Source organism: Glycine soja, chromosome 7, assembly GCF_004193775.1.
Source record: "Glycine soja cultivar W05 chromosome 7, ASM419377v2, whole genome shotgun sequence".
In the NCBI taxonomy this organism is placed as follows: domain Eukaryota; kingdom Viridiplantae; phylum Streptophyta; class Magnoliopsida; order Fabales; family Fabaceae; genus Glycine; species Glycine soja.
The window spans coordinates 46,238,282-46,259,634 of record NC_041008.1 but is presented as its reverse complement, the minus strand read 5'-3'; the positions used below and the strand labels follow the sequence as shown (position 1 = coordinate 46,259,634).

The following is a 21,353-nucleotide window of genomic DNA, read 5'->3' as shown; positions in this document are numbered from 1 at the left end:
TCTGACTCTCTCTTTGATATTTATCAAAATGTTGAGTCTGCTAAGGAATTATGGGACTCTCTTGAATCCAAGTATATGGCAGAAGATGTCTCAAGTAACAAATTCTTAGTTAGTAATTTCTTTAATTACAAAATGATTGATTCGAGGCCTGTTATGGAGCAATATAATGAACTGCTGCGGATTTTGGGTCAGTTTACTCAACATGATTTGAAAATGGATGAATCCATTGCAGTTTCATCTATAATTGATAAACTGCCTTCTTCTTGGAAAGACTTCAAGCATACCTTGAAACATAAGAAGGAAGAGTTGACTCTGGTTCAACTCGGTAGTAATTTCATGATTGAGGAGTCGCTGAGGGCTCAGGAAATTGACAAAGTCAATGATAAAACCATAGCAGGTTCCTCTTCCGTTAATATGGTAGAGGAAAGTGGAACAGTTAAGCAAAATTACAATGCTAAAGGTAACAAACGAAAATTTCAAGGAAATAAGAACAAAGGTCCAAACAAACAGACAAAATTATCATGTTGGAAGTGTGGGAAACCTGGTCATTTAAAGAGGGATTGCCGGGTGTTCAAAGGAAAGAACAAGGCTGGTCCAAGTGGGTCTAGTGATCCTGAAAAGCAACAAGGTCAGATTGTAGTGAATAATTTTAATTCGAATACGAATTCAAATTATGTATCACTAATATCTGATGCATTCTATGTGCAGGATGATGACGTTGCTTGGTGGTTTGATTCGGGAGCAACAAGCCATGTGTGCAAAGATCGTCGTTGGTTCAAGGAATTTAGACCAATCGATGATGGCTCTATTGTGAAGATGGGCAATGTTGCAACTGAACCAATCCTAGGATTAGGTTGTGTGAATTTAGTTTTTACTTCCGGAAAAAGTTTGTATTTGGATAATGTCTTATTTGTACCTGGTATTCGTAAGAACTTATTGTCTGGTATGGTTTTAAATAATTGTGGTTTCAAGCAAGTACTTGAAAGTGACAAGTACATCTTGTCAAGACATGGTTCGTTTGTTGGATTTGGTTATCGTTGTAATGGAATGTTTAAATTAAACATTGATGTTCCTTTTGTTCATGAATCTGTTTGTATGGCCTCGTGTAGTTCTATAACTAATATGACAAAATCAGAAATTTGGCATGCTAGATTAGGACATGTTCATTACAAAAGATTAAAAGATATGTCAAAAACAAATATGATTCCTCCTTTTGATATGAACATTGAAAAATGCAAAACTTGCATGTTGACCAAGATCACTAGGAAACCTTTTAAGGATGTTAAAAGTGAGACAAAAGTCTTAGACCTTATTCATAGTGATTTGTGTGATTTGCATGCTACTCCATCATTAGGTCATAAAAAATATCTTGTTACTTTTATTGATGATGCATCAAGGTATTGTTATGTATATTTATTAAATACAAAAGATGAAGCTCTTGATAAATTTAAAATTTATAAGAAAGAGGTAGAACTTCATCAAAATGGGCTAATCAAAACTCTTCGTACAGATAGGGGAGGTGAGTATTATGATCCGGTTTATTTTCAATCTACTAGAATAATACATCAAACTACAGCTCCCTATACACCACAACAGAATGGTGTAGCTGAAAGGAAGAATAGAACCTTGAAAGAAATGGTGAATTCCATGTTATCCTATTCGGGTTTAAGTGAAGGATTTTGGGGTGAGGCTATGTTGACAGCCTGTTACTTGTTGAACCGAATTCCTAACAAAAGGAATAAGGTTACCCCATATGAACTTTGGCACAAAAAGACACCAAATTTGAGTTATCTCAAAATTTGGGGATGTAGGGCTGTGAGAACTCAGCATAATTTGGCCGATCATTTAACCAAAGGGTTAAGTAGAGATCTCATGAAAAGGTCGGCTGTGGGATTAGGATTAAAGTCCATCTGAAATCTCTTATGTTAAGATACCCAATTCACATCTAATATGACATTAGGTGCTGAATTCAATGTGGAAAGCTTAACATGTAGAGATTGGAACACATCATCGAAAGTATCCCAAAAGGTATGTGTTCGGTTCTGCAAGTTAAGGAGGTTGAAGTATAACTTCTCAATGGTTCTTTTGAAAAATTGCATTTGCAGGTGCAAGAAAGAAAAGGACTACCTATATAAGCATGAAGTTTAGCCGCTTCAAGAAGCTGGGACTTGGCTTTGATATGCTTATGAAGGATAGGGACACAGGCTAGTAAAACTAGTGTCGAGCAAGAGTAATGTTATAAACTATTGTGCAGATTATCTTCATGTATTCATTATGAATAGAAAGGGTTCAATCCTTAGTGACACCCTGATATTCGAATATTTGAAACGTGTAATTTGCTAAGATGAAATTCAATCGTCACGATATTTCATCTATGCAGTAGTTTGTGGTATGTTATGACTTTGGTGATTTGATCGGTAATTACACTAAAATGGGGGAGGTTTGTTGGACATTTTAGTGTAATTGATCTCTTTATTATGTTAAAATAAGAGTGCACGCTTGTTTTAATGTAATAACGAGATGTTCGGTTTAGGCAAAGGTTGGAAGTTACATGGAAGTTACTAAAACTTCCATCAACGACAATTTTTAAAAATAAATAACTTCCATCAACCGCCAATAACCACCTGTTCTTTGATTATAAATAATCATCCTGGTTCAGAAAGCATAACATGTGAAAAACTCACAAGACCAAAACAAAACTCTTGAATTATAATCTTCTGATTTTATCCGATTGAACAATTTTGGTTGAACCCCGAAATTTGATTCAATCTGAAAGTGTTTATACACGACTTTAGATTTATCCAGGATTATCTCGATTTTCAAATTTAACCAACAATGTATACGTGAATGTCATCATTGAACTGACTTAATTGAGAATTTCTAATGATTAATATTACATTGATATGTAGGAAGCTCTAAAAAGAAATATAATAATTTCCTTTAATTTGAGATTATTATAATAATTAACAAGTTATTTGTTATATTTTAATTTTGAACACCTAATGCATTAAGACAATAGTTGAATGAATATTTGATATGATTAAATATTATCAAGAATGAATCTATCAAACTCTAGGTAATGAGTTCAAGTTCTATGATATAATTAAAAACTTGGCGAGAACAATTAAATGAGAGAAGAAAAGAGTTTCTTAAGTCATTCATTGATTAAATGTGTTAGCTTGTTAGAATTTGATAATAATATTATACTCTAGAGTTAACCTTCCACTATTAAAAAAGGGAGTATTATTTTATAAATGTGTACATAAAATAAGAATAATATTTTATTGTTCGTGATTAATGATCGTAATTAATCATATGATTAATCATGAATTATCTTTGTCTTATGAGATAATTTTTATTTTAACAAAAAAATTATTTTAATAAAATCTTTTTTTTAGAAAAGACCCAAACCATATTATCTTTAATGGTGTAAATAGAAGTATCTACCTTAGACAAACTAGAAAAATAAGTTTAATTTTAGACTTAAAAAGTAGGCAAGAGAATTTATTATTTAGAATTTCACTCATCAAAGAGTTAATAATATATATCTCCATCTTTTTATTCTTAAAGAAAAATCTTGTTGCTTAAACAATGCATATCTGGATACATAAATCTATTTTTTTTTCTACCTATTATTGTTATATAGTTTGAATGTAAAATAGATTCTAATGTATCAGTTGCAAGTGTTGAGAGAACACTTCCATATAATTATCATTTTATTCGTCAGAGGACACTTTAAGAAACATCTTGGCTTTTAGAAGAATAAGTGGCAGATGGGACAAGCAAGCTCTCAGAATCATTTCCCGTAGAGAATCTCTTCAGAATATAAACAGCAAACTCGTTAATGGATTGAAGATATAACCATACTTTTGTTCCCTCTCTCTCTTTCTACCCTGCTTCCTCCATCCCTCAATTCTCTCTCCCTTTGATTCATAGCATTCATTCAAGGGGTCATGGATGTACCAAAAATGCTTGAGCAGTATAGATACCATATCACAATAGCAATGGCATTTTCACTGTCCCTTTCCTTGCTGTTATATGCAGCACCACGAATTATGACCATTCTGACGTATTTTTGGCCTTTGTTAGCTTCCACTACAGTGTTTTTAGTTGCAATAATAGCTTTTGGAGGGGTATCCAAATTCTCTACTGAAGGTCATGGACATGGTGAAAAAGCTGGTGAAGGGCTCTTGGATTATGTAACAGGCATGCCAGAACATACTGAGGAGGCTCGAAACTTCTAAGTGCATGAAGGGTGTTCAAATTTCAAGCTTTGTTTTCATAAGGTAGAATCCTTTTATGTCCAAAACAACGATCAATGATATCTAGATTAATGCCCAAATGACAATTGTATCAATTCTGTATAATGAATCAGCAGTATGAACGTAAATAAAAGTATAAACATCCGGAAATGATTAGTGTCTTTATTTGATATTTATCTGCATATCTTATGCCTGCTTTGGCAGAAATAGTGAAATGTATACGATTATGAACTAAAATTAACTTTGATCAACTTAGAAAACAGCTTCTTGTTGCCCTTAGTTTTTTTTCTTGGAATCTATTATATCGTCATCTTTATTTGTATTTGAAAATGGGAAATGTTGTTTTGCTCGAGGAATTTTCCTTTGAAACGATTTTTGGATTTTAAATTTTTATTCCATTTCAAGTATAAGAAATTCTTTTATTCAAAATGTGGCACTCCGGTGCTTTTTAAGCCGGGCTATATATATCATCACTCTTACAAGATGCACCTTCCAATGCTTTCCTAGATTTTAATTAGGTCATAAATTTCATCCACTTAAGAATTTAAGTTGATATTGATATATAATGACAATTGAGTAATGTAGCCATTCTTTTAGAAACAAGGTATAGCAGGGAAAAAAGTTGTCTGAATTAGTTTTAAGAATTATGAACTTGCAAATTGAATGAATTTTCTTAAACACAAGTTGAGAGAAGAGGCTAATATTAAATACAGCTATATTCTAAGATGAAAATTGAGACAGAGTGGATAGGATAAGTCATAAGACACGGACTTCATAATAGTTACGTGGCTGAGGTTCGTTCCTCTCTCACGCTTTCATCTCTCACGTGATATGCTCCGTAATGTGTGTACGCGGCTAACATCATATATCCTTGTAGCTTACACAGAGTATAGTTCCTACAGGAACACTTTGAAATACCTCAAACAGTGTATAAAAGATGATACAGATGACAAGGTTTAAAATGTATATTGAAAATCATGACGTACTAGGTAAGTTTATGGTTAAGATGGTTCATAATATTTTAGATCAGCTTCTGTCAGGGTTCCTGATTTATCAAAAATCTAGTTTTCTAAAAATATCCATCACAACTAAAATATCTTCTTGGTTCAGTTATCAAATAATGTTGTTGCTATGAAAACATAATCGGGACTCTTTCCTTTTATTGTAATAGCATTCTTTTCTAAATCAAATTACTGGTTACTCTTTCATATCTACTTAGCAATGGAACATTTAGTAATTCTTTCGTGAATATAGTATTTACATGCATAACTGTTCTTTAATTTTGTTATGATTGTAATCTATTTTGGAATTTCCAGTTTCCGTTAAAACACATGAAAATAGTAAAAACTACAAAGATTATGACGTAACTGTACACAAATGACACGTGCGTGATTCCTACTTCATTTCGTAGTTTTTTCTCTCTTTATTTTTATTGAAGAACCAATACAAAATTTACCCGCCTAATTTTGCTTCGTGCACAAACCGCATAGGATTGGTCTTTAAATAAATCATGTTTCTTGTATCTATATTTTATAATAAGAAGTTACTGATCAAAAGAGCAATTGTATTTAGCATGAAAGTTTTAGATACAAATGCATACGAATTCACGGTTCTGATTTTTTAATCCATGAGAAAATTTTGGTTTGGCATTAACAAAACTAGGCATGACAACGGATGGGACGGGTGGGATCAGTTTTTGCCCGCCCCCGAGATTACAGATTTACTCCATGCCCTCTCCCAACATATTTATAAAATTTTGTTAACAATGTAATTTTTCATGACAACATAAACTAAACAGTACTAAGAAAAGATTTAAAAACAAAAACACAAAAACCCCAACCAAATAGGATTGACAAATTGAAGAAATCAATCCAAATCCAAGTGCATAACAAGAATCATCACAACTTAAATTAACAAAATTTGAAAGAAAATACCAACAATCCTACACCCCCAAATTCGAAATCAATCCCAACCCTAAAGAAAAAATAACAGAAGGAGAAACTAAGCTATGAGCGTGAAACGGGAAAAAAATGTGAGATCGAGGCTGACGATGTTCATTGGAGGAGTGAAAAGTACGAGAAGGTTGTTGTTGTTGGTCGTGGAGGTGCGATAATGTTGGCCTGGGAGGTGCGAGAGGGTTCTGGCTTGAGGTCTTGGGGAGTGAGAACGGAGAAGCGGCGGAGTAGTATTGGTGAGTGAGAGTGAAAATTGAGAAATCCGTTTCAGGGCTTCAATATATATGGGTGGATTTGAGAGTGACTCCTGATCGGACTTCGAACACCGTGGGAAAAACCCAAACTCGACCCTTCGGATTTTCTGTTAAAATGGGGACATTGAGCTCCACGGGTTCAAGCCCGTTGCCATGCTTAAACAGCCTAAACAAAACATGTAAAAGAAAGTTTCTAATCCCTACTATTTTGGGTTTTACCGACTAGCCGGAAGCAGTGGAGCAAGCGGTAATAATAAGATGAGAACGTATAAATAAAGGGGTTTATTTTGCATATAATATAATTGGAGGTAGTCTAGTATCCAAAGTCGTAAGAAAATTCAGAAACACCAACCATGGCAGAGAGGACTTGAGAAACAATGAAGATTGAACCCCCGAAAAGAGCAAGGATGAAAATTGCGGAAATGGGATTCTTGAGAAGTTCTGCTATAGGGCGGAAGATGGTGTAAAGGGCACCTGTGCTGACGGTGAGAGCGTAGAGTCCATATCTCCTCACGTTGTCCCAAAACTCTTCCACAAGTGGGCCTTCTGGGCCCAAAGCCAAGGCCTTTTCCTCGCTCAGAACCACCGCCAATATCCCCACCACACACACCGCTCCCATTACCACAATACCGGAATCATGTTTCAGTAATGGCAACCTCGCCGCATGCTCCAAAGTTGTTCTGTGCTCTCTAAGAGTGATTGCAAATTTGGAAGGTGGATTTTTCAAATTTTTCCCATACGATGATGCTACCACTAATTTGATGGGTTTGACACATGATGGAGGGTTTGAAGAACAAATTGGAATGTGAAGCTCTGGTCTCAGGCTCACACTTCTCATCTTCCCACACTCAACTAAGTCTATTCGATGCGATACCAATACGACTCTATATATCTTCATTTTTTGATATTTTGATTTGATACCTTATCTTCCAAGCGTGTGGTGTTTACATGCCCCAGTCCACCGTGGGACCCTCGCAAGTCTCCAACTTTGAATGGTTAAAAAGAAAGAAAATTTGGTAGATTTAACCATTAATATTTGTCAAGTCACAAAGTTGTTTATTTTTTTTTATTAAGATACACGCATACATGATGTTCTTTCTTTCAAATTTTAAAATGTATTTAAGAAAATTTCATTTTTTATTTTTAATATTATTAATTTCTTGCATGGATAAATTAATGACACATATTATTAATAACGACCACACCAATATTTTCTGTCTAACTTTGAATGACCGACTAATATTGGACTAAAATTATTCAATTTTAAAAACATCGAGAACCAATTGAGTAATTGAATTTTTATAAGAACCAAAATTCCATATTTATAAAGTTATAGGAACTAAAAGTAAATTTAAGTATTTTTTAAACTATAATTTTTTTAATTCTTAATTTATGATATTATTTTTTTTCCTGCAATTTTAGTCTTCAGTTCTTAGAAAAATGTATTTTTTTGTCTAATTCTTGATTTCGTATAAGGTTGACATTTTAACTTAACAGTTGATTAATCATGTGCTAGTATTATGATAAGGTAGAAATTAACATTTAATTATTAATCATAATTGAATTAACTAAAACATATAAAAAATAAAAAAACATATATAATGATAAAAATTTGATTAAAATTGTAGACTTTTAAAATTTAGGGACTAAATCACATGAAAAATTTAAAAATAAAATTGCAGATAAGAATTAAAGAGGAGTTAAAATTATAATTTAACCTTTTTTTTCTTCTAAATTACACTTTTGTACTCCTATAATTCACAATTCATACTTTTGATCTTCCAAATTTTAATTTCATGATTTTAGTATTTCAATTGTATAAAATTTGTAATTTAGTTCAAACATTTAATGTTTGTTGCCCGCTAAAATTGTAACTATGATTATCATCTTCCATTAAGTAGATAATGTGATAATTAATATTTAAGCTAAAAGACCTAACTAAAAATTCTCAAATACTTCATGAAACTACAAATTAATTTAACCAAAGTTTTATTGAAGATAGTACCTCTACACCTATATATAAGGACTTAGATTCTCGATCTATATAGTCTGTAGCCCCTGCAGCAGCATCTCAACCCTTCATAATTAAATATTAAGTATATTTTTTATACTCTTAATTTTAATAACCATTAATTTAAATCCAATGGCTGAGATAGTTGTTGCAGAGGCAGCACGACTGCAGAGGATCTATACACCTATAAGCAGAATTTCAACGTCAACATTGTCCTGTATGAGAAAATCATACTTTATTTTCTTTCTATTTCGATTATATTATAATGAACTAATAGCAATTGTAATTTATAACTTACTTTGATATAACATAAGACCAACTCATTATATCATGTTGATGTTGATCAAGTCATCACGTGTTCATTTAAAAAATCGTCATCATAGTGGTTCAGTGTAAGCATTAATTGTCCAACCCACTAGGATTTTGTTTCTAATGTTGAGGTATCTTGGATAGAAAAATTGAAAGCATCTCATTATTATATAATTATTAAGTTTACTGCATGGCAACTTTTTTTTTTTTTTTTAATGTAACTAATCAATTACTTTCCCGATCTTCTTGATCTCTTTTTATATCGATGATATATTCCTGGAAGCTGTGGGAGCAGACTGGAATACAGAAACATGAGTTTCAAACTCTACTCTTTCATTCATACCATGGAACTCAGACCTTCCTTCCTGGTTCTTACTTCATTCCTCTTGTTGCTGCTTTGGCTTGCAAGAATTTACAAGCAGAAAATCAAAGTAAGGAGTGTGGTTCATAAGCTTCCCCCAGGGCCATGGAAGTTGCCTCTAATAGGGAACCTGCATCAACTGGCAGGGGCAGGCACACTTCCACACCACACCCTTCAAAATCTATCACGCAAATATGGGCCTCTGATGCACCTTCAACTTGGTGAAATTTCTGCAGTGGTTGTGTCATCCTCTGACATGGCCAAGGAGATAATGAAGACTCATGATCTTAATTTTGTGCAGAGGCCAGAACTCCTTTGTCCTAAAATCATGGCCTATGATTCAACGGATATTGCCTTTGCTCCATACGGTGATTACTGGAGACAGATGAGGAAAATATGTACGCTAGAGCTTCTCAGTGCCAAGAGGGTTCAGTCTTTCTCCTTCATTCGCGAAGAAGAGGTGGCTAAGCTCATACAATCCATTCAATTATGTGCATGTGCAGGTTCACCAGTCAATGTTTCTAAAAGTGTTTTCTTTTTGCTAAGTACCCTTATTTCAAGGGCGGCCTTTGGTAAAAAATCTGAGTATGAAGATAAACTTTTGGCCTTGCTCAAGAAAGCAGTGGAACTCACCGGAGGGTTTGATCTTGCTGATTTGTTCCCTTCTATGAAACCTATTCATCTCATTACTCGGATGAAAGCTAAATTGGAGGACATGCAAAAAGAGCTGGACAAGATTCTAGAAAACATTATCAACCAGCATCAATCAAACCATGGCAAGGGTGAAGCAGAAGAAAATCTTGTTGATGTTCTTTTGCGAGTGCAAAAAAGTGGAAGCCTCGAGATCCAAGTCACAATAAACAACATCAAAGCCGTGATATGGGTTAGCAAATCACTAAACCTATTATAAAATTCTTAGTTATATCATTATTAATTCTAAAAACACATGGGCATGAACTGTGTTATATACTTATATGATTTATGTGATAAAACTGATAACATATGGTATGACTAGTCATTTATTATAATTTACTACATATATTGCAGGACATATTCGGGGCTGGGACTGATACTTCAGCAACAGTACTAGAATGGGCTATGTCAGAGCTGATGAAAAACCCAAGAGTGATGAAAAAGGCACAGGCCGAAATAAGAGAAGCCTTTAGGGGAAAGAAAACAATTCGGGAGAGTGATGTATATGAACTTAGCTACTTGAAGTCGGTGATCAAAGAAACAATGAGGTTACATCCTCCTGTTCCCTTGTTGCTTCCAAGAGAGTGCAGGGAACCATGCAAAATAGGTGGATATGAAATACCAATCAAGACTAAAGTGATTGTAAATGCATGGGCACTTGGAAGAGATCCCAAGCATTGGTATGATGCGGAGAAGTTTATACCCGAGAGGTTTGATGGCACAAGTAATGATTTTAAAGGGAGTAATTTTGAGTACATTCCTTTTGGGGCAGGGAGGAGAATGTGTCCTGGCATTTTACTTGGCATAGCTAATGTTGAGCTTCCTCTTGTTGCATTGCTCTATCACTTTGACTGGGAACTCCCCAATGGAATGAAACCAGAGGACTTGGATATGACTGAAGGCTTTGGAGCTGCAGTGGGAAGGAAAAACAACCTGTATTTGATGCCTTCTCCATATGATCATTCCCTTAATCATTTCATTGTCAATTGACTCTCTTAATTCTCCTCATTATATCTATCTTCTTTCTTCTTCTTTTTTTATTTTCTTCCAGTCAGTTTGTCGAATTAATAACTCATAATGTAGAAAATGGTGACCCAAAAGGCTCGGCCACATTTGTGCTCAATGAACTCATGGATCTTGCTTGAACAGCTTAATTAGTTGCTCATGGTAAATTTGTAGTAGTGTACACACTCATAACTCATAAGTCGTTTTATGAAAATATCAAATGAATTTATACCCTTATCCACATATATATGTACTGTTTCTGAAGTTTCTATTTATAATTATAAAAATAAAAGTGATTTAAGCATAGATTAAGAACAAAAATTGAAATTGCAGATAAATAATTTAGTTTTATGTCATGGAGATCTACAATATAATTATAAGTTTACATCAAGATTCATTATCGGGTCTTTACTAGTTAGTCTTGAGTGTGCTATTCAGGAACGTACAAGAGATTATTCCTAAATGTATATTATTTGTGGATGATATAGTTTTGATTGGGAACAAGAAAGGAATTAATTAACTCTAAAGTTGAGTTTTAGAAACATTTAAAAATTAAAGTTCTTTTTAGTTTAAGTAAGATTAAGACAAAATATATACGTTGTAATTTTAACAACAAATAAGAGCAAAATGCTTTAGAGTTAAAAATGAGAGAAGGTACCGCAATACAAGTTGTTTGGTTGATGTGGAGAAAGGTATTAAAAGGTTATTTATAACCACAAAGTATTGACCAAACTCTACAAAATGTCTTAGCATAATGCTACATTACCTGTTGTGAATAGTATGACCAAACACCAGGGAGTATTTTGACAGTAAATTTTAGATGTTAAAAGTTGTCACTCTTGATAAAACTTAACTTCATGCACTAATCACTAAAATAACTAATTAATGATGTGGAAATCATTTCACATGTCAATTTTTTTTTAAAATAGATGTTAAAATATTTTTTTAAAAAAATTAAATCCATATTAGAATCTACGTATTTTAATATACTAGAATCACGTGTTATTTTTTAAAAAATATTTTGATATGTTAAATGTTTTATAAGTCGTTGGTTACATATATACATCAGTTTGGCAGCCAAGTAAAAGATGACTAATGTCGATAATTTTGATTGCCAAACCAACAGAAGAAGAAGGACCCCAATTTAACATATAATAAAATTTAAAAACTAAATTACTCAATTAGAAAGTAACCAAACATGAATATAAAAATTATTAGATTAAAATTATATTTAAGTCTAAAAATCGTTATATAAATAATGTAAGTCGTTTTTATTGTTTTCGTTTGTTAACAAACAAAACAAAACTCACCGCAAACAAAACTCACCGCTCCAGTATTTTTTGCCGGTCGGTGAGGATCTTTGTATATACCATTGGTAAGGCAACGTAGTTGAGAAATTCTTAAAATTAAGCCAGCTGTTCGTTGTCTGTGTATAGCTTAATCAACGTAGCACAACAAACACGCATACACACAAATCACAACTATGTATGGTAGAGTCAATGGATTGGTTGAATTGGGTGTGTGTGAGTTATTATAAATTTTTTTATTTCTATGGATAAAAAAAATATTAGTAAATTTTTTTATCGTGTTAGCTAAGTTCGTCCTTATATGGATCGATCGATTCCTTGCACAAGAAAACTGGTTCTGTCAAGCATTGAACAGAGTCAGTTTTCTTTTTGTATTTAATTATATTCAAGTAGATGATGTCAAGAACGAGGGTCGGTTGTATGCCCAAACAATTGGATTTGGATATGCCCTTCACACCATGGAAGCCCAATTTTTCTTGGCAGTCATAAAGTTCTTCCTTTCACTCTTAGTGCTTTTGCTTGCAAAGAACTACAAGCAAAAGGGTCTCCATAAACTGCCACCAGGGCCATGGAAGTTACCTATCATAGGGAACCTGCTTCAAGTAGAAGCAGCAAGTTCACTTCCTCATCGTGCTTTCAGAGAATTAGCCCAAAAATATGGACCCTTGATGCACCTACAACTAGGTGAGATTTCTGCAGTGATTGTATCATCCCCATTGCTATGGAAATAATGAAAACACATGATCTAGCTTTTGCTCAGAGGCCAAAATTTCTTGCTTCTGATATTATTGGCTATGGATTAGTAGACATTTTTGCTCCATATGGTGATTACTAGAGACAAATGAAGAAAATATGTACGTTGGAAGTGCAACGAAGGTTCAGTCTTTTTCCCCCAATAGAGAAGAGGTAGCTAAACTCAGAAAGAATTCAGTCATCTGCAGGTGCACCAATCAATCTCACCGGCATGATTAACTCTTTCATAAGTACTTTTGTTTGTAGAAGTGTTTGGTAACATAACTACTGAAAATTGTGAAGGATTTTTGTCGATTGTAAAGGAAACAATAGAAGTGGCAGATGGCTTCGATCTTGCGGATATGTTTCCTTCTTTCAAACCTATGCATTTCATAACCGGGTTGAAAGCCAAATTGGATAAGATGCATAACAAGGTTGACAAGATCTTAGATAAGATCATAAAGGAGAATCAAGCAAATAAAGGCATGGGAGAAGAAAAGAACGAAAATCTTGTTGAATCCACATGTATTATTCAAACAAGTATGCTAATGGATCAATGTCATTTTTCTGTCCTTGTTATAATGTGAAATATATATGAAACTACATTCAACATTAATTATGCAGGACATATTTGCAGCTGGAACCGATACTTCAGCAAAAGTAATAGAGTGGGCAATGTCAGAAATGATGAGAAATCCAGGAGGAAGGGAGAAGGCACAAGCTGAGATCAGACAAACGTTCTGAGGAAAAGAAGCAATCAGTGAGAGCAACATGGGAGAACTTAACTACCTGAAGGATTAATAAGAGAGACCTTAAGGTTACACCCACCAGCTCCTTTGTTGCTTCCAAGAGAATGCAGAGAAGCATGCAGGATCTATGGATACGATATACCCATCAAGACTAAAGTCATAGTGAACGCATGGGCAATTGGAAGAGATCCTGAGCACTAGCATGATGCAGAGAGTTTTATACCAGAAAGGTTTCATGGTGCATCTATTGATTTCAAAGGAACAGACTTTGAGTACATTCCTTTTGGGGCAGGAAGGAGAATGTGTCCGGGTATTTCATTCGGTATGGCCAGCGTTGAGTTTGCTCTAGCCAAATTGCTCTACCACTGGAAACTCCCCCACAAGGAATGAAACCAGAGGAGCTTGACATGGAGGAAGCATTTGGAGCTGAGGCTGGAAGGAAAAATAACCTTCACTTGATTCCCATTCCTTACAACCCTTCAATTCATCATGATAATTGCAAATGAGGCACCTTCATTTAAATCAGTGCTTGCAAAGTCAGTGCTTTTAATTTCATGTGAGCCCGTATTATTATTATTATTATTATTGAGGAAATGCTTTTCTGCCTTTCGGAGACCGAACGTTTGACATCTTTTTTACTCAACAATTATTATGAAGTTTGCTGGCATTGAGGAGTTTCAATTAAAATATTTGTTGGGTTTTGGATTTTGAAGTGGTATAACCTCTTACCAGATAAATACTTTTGCATCCTTGTTTAAGAAATTCTATACTGAAAGCATATACAGCTAGTTTAATTTTCCACAAATCAGTAAAAGAATCTTGTAAGTACAACAGCGCTTTAGTATCTAGACTTCAGTCAAAGATGGAAAGAAGAAAAGAACTCGGATGGTGAGTTTTAATCTCCAAGTTAATGGATTTTAGCTCTTGCGATCTATAGTTATCCAGAAATTCTGACGGTTGCCAAAACGGAGCAACAGCAATGAATCGTATGAACAAAACCAGATAAAGTTCTGATGCAGCGAAATCAGTAAATGATGGAAGAATAAAACATCAACTTGCGTAAATAACATCAATGATTTGTTCCTTGTTCAAATTTTTTATCTCAGCTAGTTGTTACCATCGCTCAATTTAGCCGCATACCATGCATTAACCACAACAAAGGAAATCAGAGAAATATTTGTTGCTTCATTCAAATTTAAGAGTACATAAATGTAAAGCATACAATTTGTGCTCCGACAACTGCACTGTCACTCTAGTCCTCTCGTCTAATCAGTCACTCACACCAACACGTAATCAAGGAATATTTTATTGAGAACCTAGATCCTAAAAATAATAGAGGACCCGCAGGAACAACAAAGCCGAGGTCCAGATGGTAAATTACAAAATGCATAATTCTTTCTATCTAAATGGGTGCAGATCAAGGATCTATATACATCAAAAAAATCTGTTCAATACCAAAATTGGACGACTCCAATATGCAAACATATCCACAAGGAGCCATAGCAAAAGGATTAAAGTACTCTTCCGCCTAATAGTAATACCACAAAATGACCTTGAGAATAAACAATATGAAAAGTTCAGTTTCAACACCTCACCAATTATGCAACTGAGAAGTAATGCTTTTTTCAACAGGATGATATTGTGTGTGCATGTATCTCCTAGCTTTCACAGAACCAGGCTGTTCAAGCCACTTGTCATATAAGCCTTTAATGATGGGATTGTCAAATGGTGATGCTACCAAAACCTATCATATATAGAAGAAACATAATCAGTCCCTAATTAAAATTTTGATAGCAGAAAAGAGCAAAACAGTACAACAAACTCCACTGACGCTACTCACAAACTAACATGTTTGACGCAAGAAATAATTAATTACTAATACAGTTAAACAGGAAAAAAAGTTTTCAATATTCAAAAGCTGTTCCACAATTAACAAAAAAAAAAGGGTCAAATCACCGATGACAAATTATTTGTAGCGCCTAGAGACAATGAAGCAAATATGGTAGAGCATCAATAGGGATACAGACTAACAATTGTTCGTAATTTTGTCCTACAAGAATCCATGCAATGTTCAGACTTTCGATGCTCCCACTAATGCAGATGCAGACAAACACTTATGCATCCTTATGCAAGTCAAACTTTTAAAGAAGAGTCCAAATTAAAATACTAGCTTCTCTGAGATAATACTACTTACATTTTCCATGTAAACTGATTCTAACAACTGACTTAGTTCTTTAGGAGATTGCCCTGAATTTGGTTTAATTTGACCTCCCCCATTTAAGCAACCTGCACCAATGAACATTCTCTTTCAGTTCAATACCTACCAATTTTATGGGCCTCGTGAAAAAATATTGATAACAAACAAAAACCAACAAATAAATAAAATTTATGATGAAGGAAAAACACGGTACCTGAAGGGCATGCCATAATTTCTAGGAAATGATAATCACATTTCCCATTTTTAAGTTTTCGTACAATGTTCTGCAGGTTCCGGAAACCATAACAGAGAGCAAATTTCAACACTGTTTTTCCCTCCACCTGCACAGACAGATGTAAAACGGTAAGCAAGAGTACTCTTCTAAGTCCTCTTAGCTTTGGCAGGGTACTCTAGAACAGTAAGCAAGAGTACTCCTCCAAGTCCTCTTGGCTTTGGCAGGGTACTCCCTTTAATTAGGATTCACAAACTCTCCAAAGGAAACAAAATATCAAGACTAAGCAAAAAGTGAATAAACTGTTTATACTATGGTTTATTTATAGACCTAACATTGTGATACATCCTAATCAAATAATCCTATTTTGAGCCAGAATGAGATAATCCAAAATAACAAATAACAATAAATAATCCCAAATCAAAAAACCCAATTTGAAAAATAAATCTAGATGACATATCGAAAACTAATAGCCTATTCTATCTACAACATGATATAGCATGGCATTATATCATATATACCCAGATAAACAAGCTCTAGCTATACAAGGCACAACAAACCCCCAAATTATCTTCAAGTTAATACATAATTTTGTCAAAAAGTGATAATTTATGTTGGTTTGTTCCTTGAAGAGGCTCTATACTTGCTAAAAGTCTATCTTACAAAATTGTCAACTTGTAAATAATTTCATCCCTCAGAGAACTAATTTGTGCAAATGAAAACATTCATTCAGGGACCAAAGCAACATAAATTGCAACTGCAGGATGAAAAAATGATAGCAGCAAAGGTTGCTGGTGAAGGAATAATCATGGACTCTTATTATGAAAGAATGATGATATTTCAAAGAAATAATGAGAGAAATTAAATAAAACACATCACAGCCAGAAACTGCGTTGGAAATTTATATCATCAAGAAATGGCTCTTAAAAACTACTTATTGTCCAATTTGTTATAATGCATGAATACTCAATATTTTATAGTTAGATACCGCACACAAAAGATACTGATAACCACCTTCCGGATAACAACCTTCTTCACGAGCATAATAATAATATTATAAAGTTCAAAAGAACTTGCCTCCAGAGTAACTTCCTGAAAATCTGAATTCCTGATGTTTCTGAAGGTCAAAGGGTCATCAATCTGTCTTCCAAAAAGTGTTTTAGCAGCATATCGGAATATTGTTTCCGCATAACCTCCAGAGCTTCCATGGACCCCATAAAGGTATCCTTCTTCATTAATATTTGTTAGTCTGCAAGCACCATACTACATCTGAACACCATTGTTCGATAAACACATGAAATTAAATAATGGAAGCAAAAGTTAGTTTCATACATTTTGTCCAGAGGAGTCTCTTCTAGGCTTTTAAAATCAACTTCTTTTGACTGTAAGATTGAACCAAATGTGCATTAGTATCATAAGTTACGTTAAAAGAAAAAAAAATCACAAAAAAAGATGGAATGCAGCAAATTTATATAACCTGAATCAATTCCAAAACTTCTCCAGTTGTCAATACTGAATCTACCTCTGAAATCATGTTAATTTCACTCTCAAGCCCTTCAACATGGGACTCAAATTGGAAAACAAAGTCATCCCTAGCAGCCTCAAGCTTTTTGTCATAACAAGGCATCACGGTGACATGGTAAACTTCTTCTGGCCTGCTAAAACAATCATTCAAGTGTTTTACTATGCATATAACTCTGGAAATTGCATCATGGCAAAATATGTCATGAGTATATGAATAACGACTGAGGCATCATAATCATCAAAAGATTAAGTGGCCTCCCTCATCTTCAAGGTAAATGCATGTTGCTTTCCATCTCAAATTATAATTTGGAACTAATATGCAACCTGAGTCCTAATTCTTGGCACACATAGTTCTTTATGATAGCTCCAACTGTTTGCTGTGGACTCTTTACTGATGAAATATAAGGTAGAACAAAGGATCCAAGTTGCTTTTCAGCATAGCATATCCAACCTGCACATAGATGTTCATATCAACAACCATTATTATGCACATTGAAAAGTAGTTCTGGCCCACAACCCTATATTTCTAACACAATGAAATAGTATGAGGCAATCACAAGTCACAACAGAAACAAGGAGAAACACAGACCATAGTCAACACAACATCCTTAAATTTCAGCTTACATTTCTACTTCAAAAGTCAGAATTAAAAAACTTCATCTAACATTTTTTCAAGATCTTCTACACAAGTTCATTTAACACGTCATATATAACCCCTAAACATGTGTGCTTATTGACAACTTAATATATTATATAATTTTTAATACACTTAACTTTGTTGTGTTCTTATATTTTGGATTTTGCCGAGTCATTATTCATGTGTCAAGTCATGTCCAGCATCCAAGTCTATGTGCTTCACAGACACAATTTGCCAAATTTGCCAATACTATGATCTTGATATGTTTAACTTCTATACCTGGGCAAGCTGATGCAATCATAGGTAGGCTTGATTTACTCCTCTCATCATCAACCAACTGATTCTGTCTATACCTTGTGATGAACTCCACACAAGATTCGACAAGGGTCAAATCTCTACTACAACTTGTATCAAAAACTGCCTTCACTCCCAAGGATTTAAAAAATCTTGTCAGCTTTTTGAAAGCCTGCAATGGCAAGAGTTTGACTTTCAGCCAGGGGAAACAAGAAGAAAGTTGGATTTTTCTTCCAAGATGTATTTCAAGTGAGAACCTTGTAAAAATATTTTGAAAGGGTTAAATATAATTTTAGTCTCTGTTAAATTAACACATATTGGTTTTGGTCCCTATAATTTCTTTGAAGGTTTTCATCCCTCTCGAATTTGAAATCACCATATTTAGTCCCTACCATTAACAAGATTCTATTAAATGTTGGCATGGCTAATGGAAATCCAGAGACATCCCAATTGGCAATTGGCATGTGTCCACTCACTTTCCACCTCAAATTGACTTTTCCAAAATTTTCCTCAAATCATGAAAACAAATGCATAGACTTTGTAAATTAGCCAGAAAACATTATCTCATCAGACAACGGCCAGTCGGCCAAGATAGAAGGGGAGAATGAGATGGTGACATTGGTTTTTAGGTAATGGCAACAGAGGTGAGACGGTGGCGCAGAGCAGAGACGGTGGCAACTATGGTTAGCATGACACTATAGAAGGTGAGACATGGGGAGGCTTTCTTATGATTAAAACTTGGAGTGCAAATGGAGAAGGAAAGCCCACCGTTGTGTGTGGAATAATTTTTTGGTTCAGAAAAAAATTTGGTGAAGTGGCAAGCGCGTTATATGTGCGCATTACTATATGCCAAGTGAAATGCCTATGTGGACTTCTGTTAGCCACATCAGGGCTTAATATTAGCAACAAGGACTAAATGAGGTGATTTTAGATTTAGGAGGGATTATAAAAAAACACTAATGTACCCCAGTACCAGAAAGCTCCTTGCTATGCAAAGGTATGAGGGAAGGTCACTGTATGCAGCCTTACCCTTGCATATGCAAAGACACTGTTTCTGAATTCGAACCAATGACCAATTAGTCACCAGTGCGCAACTTTACTGCTGCACCAGAGATTGCCCTCTCAATTTTTATTTTTTTCATTTTAGAGGTACCAAAAACAAAAACATATTTAACCCAAAAAATTATAATGAGCAAAGCAACATCTAAAGTGTCACCTGAATTGGAGAAATGCCAAAATGAACAGCAATAGAAGCCCTTGACTGGGGAGAAAGAGACACAATCACGGCCTTTCCTGAATTAATATTGTTCAGAAACTCATCCAAACTTTGCTTCTCCAGCATAACTGTCTCTGCTGATGTGACGCATCCACTGCATTACCAGACAAATAAATTATGATTCCAAATAAAAGTTGCACTTTGACATTATCAACAACACCATAGACTTAAGAAACACAATCAATGTAAAATTTTTAATGTGATGTCATTAAGCATTTACTAAACACAGAAACAAGTACAGCAGCAAAATACATCCGTTGACTTGTTAATAGAGCTTACCCCAAAAACTAGGGGTACTAAGCAGAGAGAGAGAGAGAGAGACTAACCTGCATGCCAAACAATCCTTAAGCGAAATTTTAACAGGTTCAAAGTTGACCTGCTTGTTAGCAATTGATACCTAGAGAGAAATTACATGTGAGCAAGAAGGGTTTGACAAAGATATTGTGATTATTCCGAAGAATAGAAGGAAATGAAAATACCTCCGGTTTATCATTCTTTTTTAATCCTTTGAGGGAGACTATGCATGCCTGCGATGGTGCGATGTAATCGTTGAGATCTCCAATACGAAGTGCTGCCGAGAATTTCTCCGACATCTCTGACTCTCACAATTTAATAGCTAGCAGTAGCAGCAGTACACTAGTAAATGAATGAACAAAGAATCAATCGAAGGATTAATTTAGGGTTTTTGATTGGGGGAAGGGAAGGAAATTAGGCCACAGCCATAGCCACAAATACAAATAGTGTTTGTTCGGTTCCGTCGTTAAGTCAAAGGAAGGAAGAGCACAGAAGAGAGATCAATGAAGCAACAAAACAAACAACGGAAAATGCTACTCTGTGAACAGTGAATCTGTGTTTAGGGTGTATTGCGAATTGCGATTACGAACGGAGGTCGTGTTCTGAATATTTGCCCTGTCTAAATTCTATCTCTTTTTTTTTTGTTGTTGTTGAATTTCCAAAATCTATCTATATTCTACTAGTACTCTCTAGGTCTAGTTCTAGAATAAATTTTATAATTTATTTTTTTAAATTTTTTTTATATATGACAATAAAAAACAGATACAAAGAGATTTACAAACATTCATATATTCATTCTGCTCTAGCTAGACCTCCTCGGTTTATCGACCATATAAAGTATAAAATATGTACTCTCAAAAAAATATGTACTTTGTTTGTCTCTAATATAAAACATTGTTAATTATTCATGCATATTAAGAAAATAATTAATTTAATTATTATTATTAATTTATTTATAATTGTATTTTTTTCAAAACTGCCCCTAAATATTTTATTATGGAGAGAGAATAACAGGAGTAGAATAGTGGAGTTCTAATTTTTAAAACTAAACTCTTTCATTTTTCAATATGAGAAAAATGCAATTCATAGCATTTAATTTTTATTGAATAAAATAATTAAGAATATTTTATCAATACAAAAGACAGTTAAAAAGCAAACTTATAATAAAGGACAAAGAAATTTTAAAACAATGTCTTATTGAAAGGATGAAATGTATAATTTAAATAAGTTAAAATACACTTTTTAGTATTTTTTATTATAT

General features: G+C 34.1%; 3 protein-coding genes and 1 pseudogene across 4 annotated transcripts; 2 read left to right on the top strand and 2 right to left on the bottom strand.

Moving 5' to 3' along the window:
• Positions 1-6,073: 6,073 nt before the first annotated feature.
• LOC114420232 lies at positions 6,074-7,360 on the bottom strand. The gene has a single exon (XM_028386128.1). The coding sequence runs from the start codon at positions 7,307-7,309 to the stop codon at positions 6,785-6,787; it is 525 nt and encodes a 174-aa protein (XP_028241929.1). The 5' UTR covers positions 7,310-7,360; the 3' UTR covers positions 6,074-6,784.
• Positions 7,361-9,050: 1,690 nt separating this feature from the next.
• Positions 9,051-11,017, top strand: LOC114420231 (cytochrome P450 71D8-like). Its single transcript, XM_028386127.1, has 2 exons — positions 9,051-10,035; positions 10,200-11,017. Exons 1-2 carry the CDS (start codon positions 9,103-9,105, stop codon positions 10,833-10,835), a joined length of 1,569 nt encoding a protein of 522 aa, XP_028241928.1. The 5' UTR covers positions 9,051-9,102; the 3' UTR covers positions 10,836-11,017.
• A 1,442-nt stretch (positions 11,018-12,459) lies between these two features.
• On the top strand, positions 12,460-14,382 carry LOC114420230 (annotated as a pseudogene).
• A 421-nt stretch (positions 14,383-14,803) lies between these two features.
• On the bottom strand, positions 14,804-20,754 carry LOC114420229 (protein NAR1-like). Of its 2 annotated transcripts, none has more exons than XM_028386124.1 (11): positions 20,278-20,754; positions 20,125-20,195; positions 19,739-19,892; positions 18,508-18,694; positions 17,916-18,042; positions 17,545-17,725; positions 17,400-17,449; positions 17,145-17,316; positions 16,050-16,176; positions 15,833-15,924; positions 14,804-15,382 (listed from the first exon to the last, which is right to left on the bottom strand). In XM_028386124.1, exons 1-11 carry the CDS (start codon positions 20,389-20,391, stop codon positions 15,230-15,232), a joined length of 1,428 nt encoding a protein of 475 aa, XP_028241925.1. In that variant the 5' UTR covers positions 20,392-20,754; the 3' UTR covers positions 14,804-15,229. The 2 variants fall into 2 exon arrangements, with proteins under 2 accessions (XP_028241925.1, XP_028241926.1); XM_028386125.1 differs by having other exon boundaries at positions 17,545-17,722.
• Positions 20,755-21,353: the final 599 nt, after the last annotated feature.

Excerpts from the sequence above, each read along its gene's own strand:
- LOC114420229 (XM_028386124.1), bottom strand. The coding sequence starts at position 20,391 with ATGTCGGAGAAATTCTCGGCAGCACTTCGTATTGGAGATCTCAACGAT. Across the intron at positions 20,196-20,277 it reads AAAAGAATGATAAACCGGAG|GTATCAATTGCTAACAAGCA; the intron begins GTATTTTCATTT and ends ATTTCTCTCTAG. Across the intron at positions 17,317-17,399 it reads GAGACTCCTCTGGACAAAAT|ACTAACAAATATTAATGAAG; the intron begins GTATGAAACTAA and ends TGGTGCTTGCAG.
- LOC114420231 (XM_028386127.1), top strand. The coding sequence starts at position 9,103 with ATGAGTTTCAAACTCTACTCTTTCATTCATACCATGGAACTCAGACCT. Across the intron at positions 10,036-10,199 it reads ACATCAAAGCCGTGATATGG|GACATATTCGGGGCTGGGAC; the intron begins GTTAGCAAATCA and ends CATATATTGCAG.
- LOC114420232 (XM_028386128.1), bottom strand. The coding sequence starts at position 7,309 with ATGAGAAGTGTGAGCCTGAGACCAGAGCTTCACATTCCAATTTGTTCT.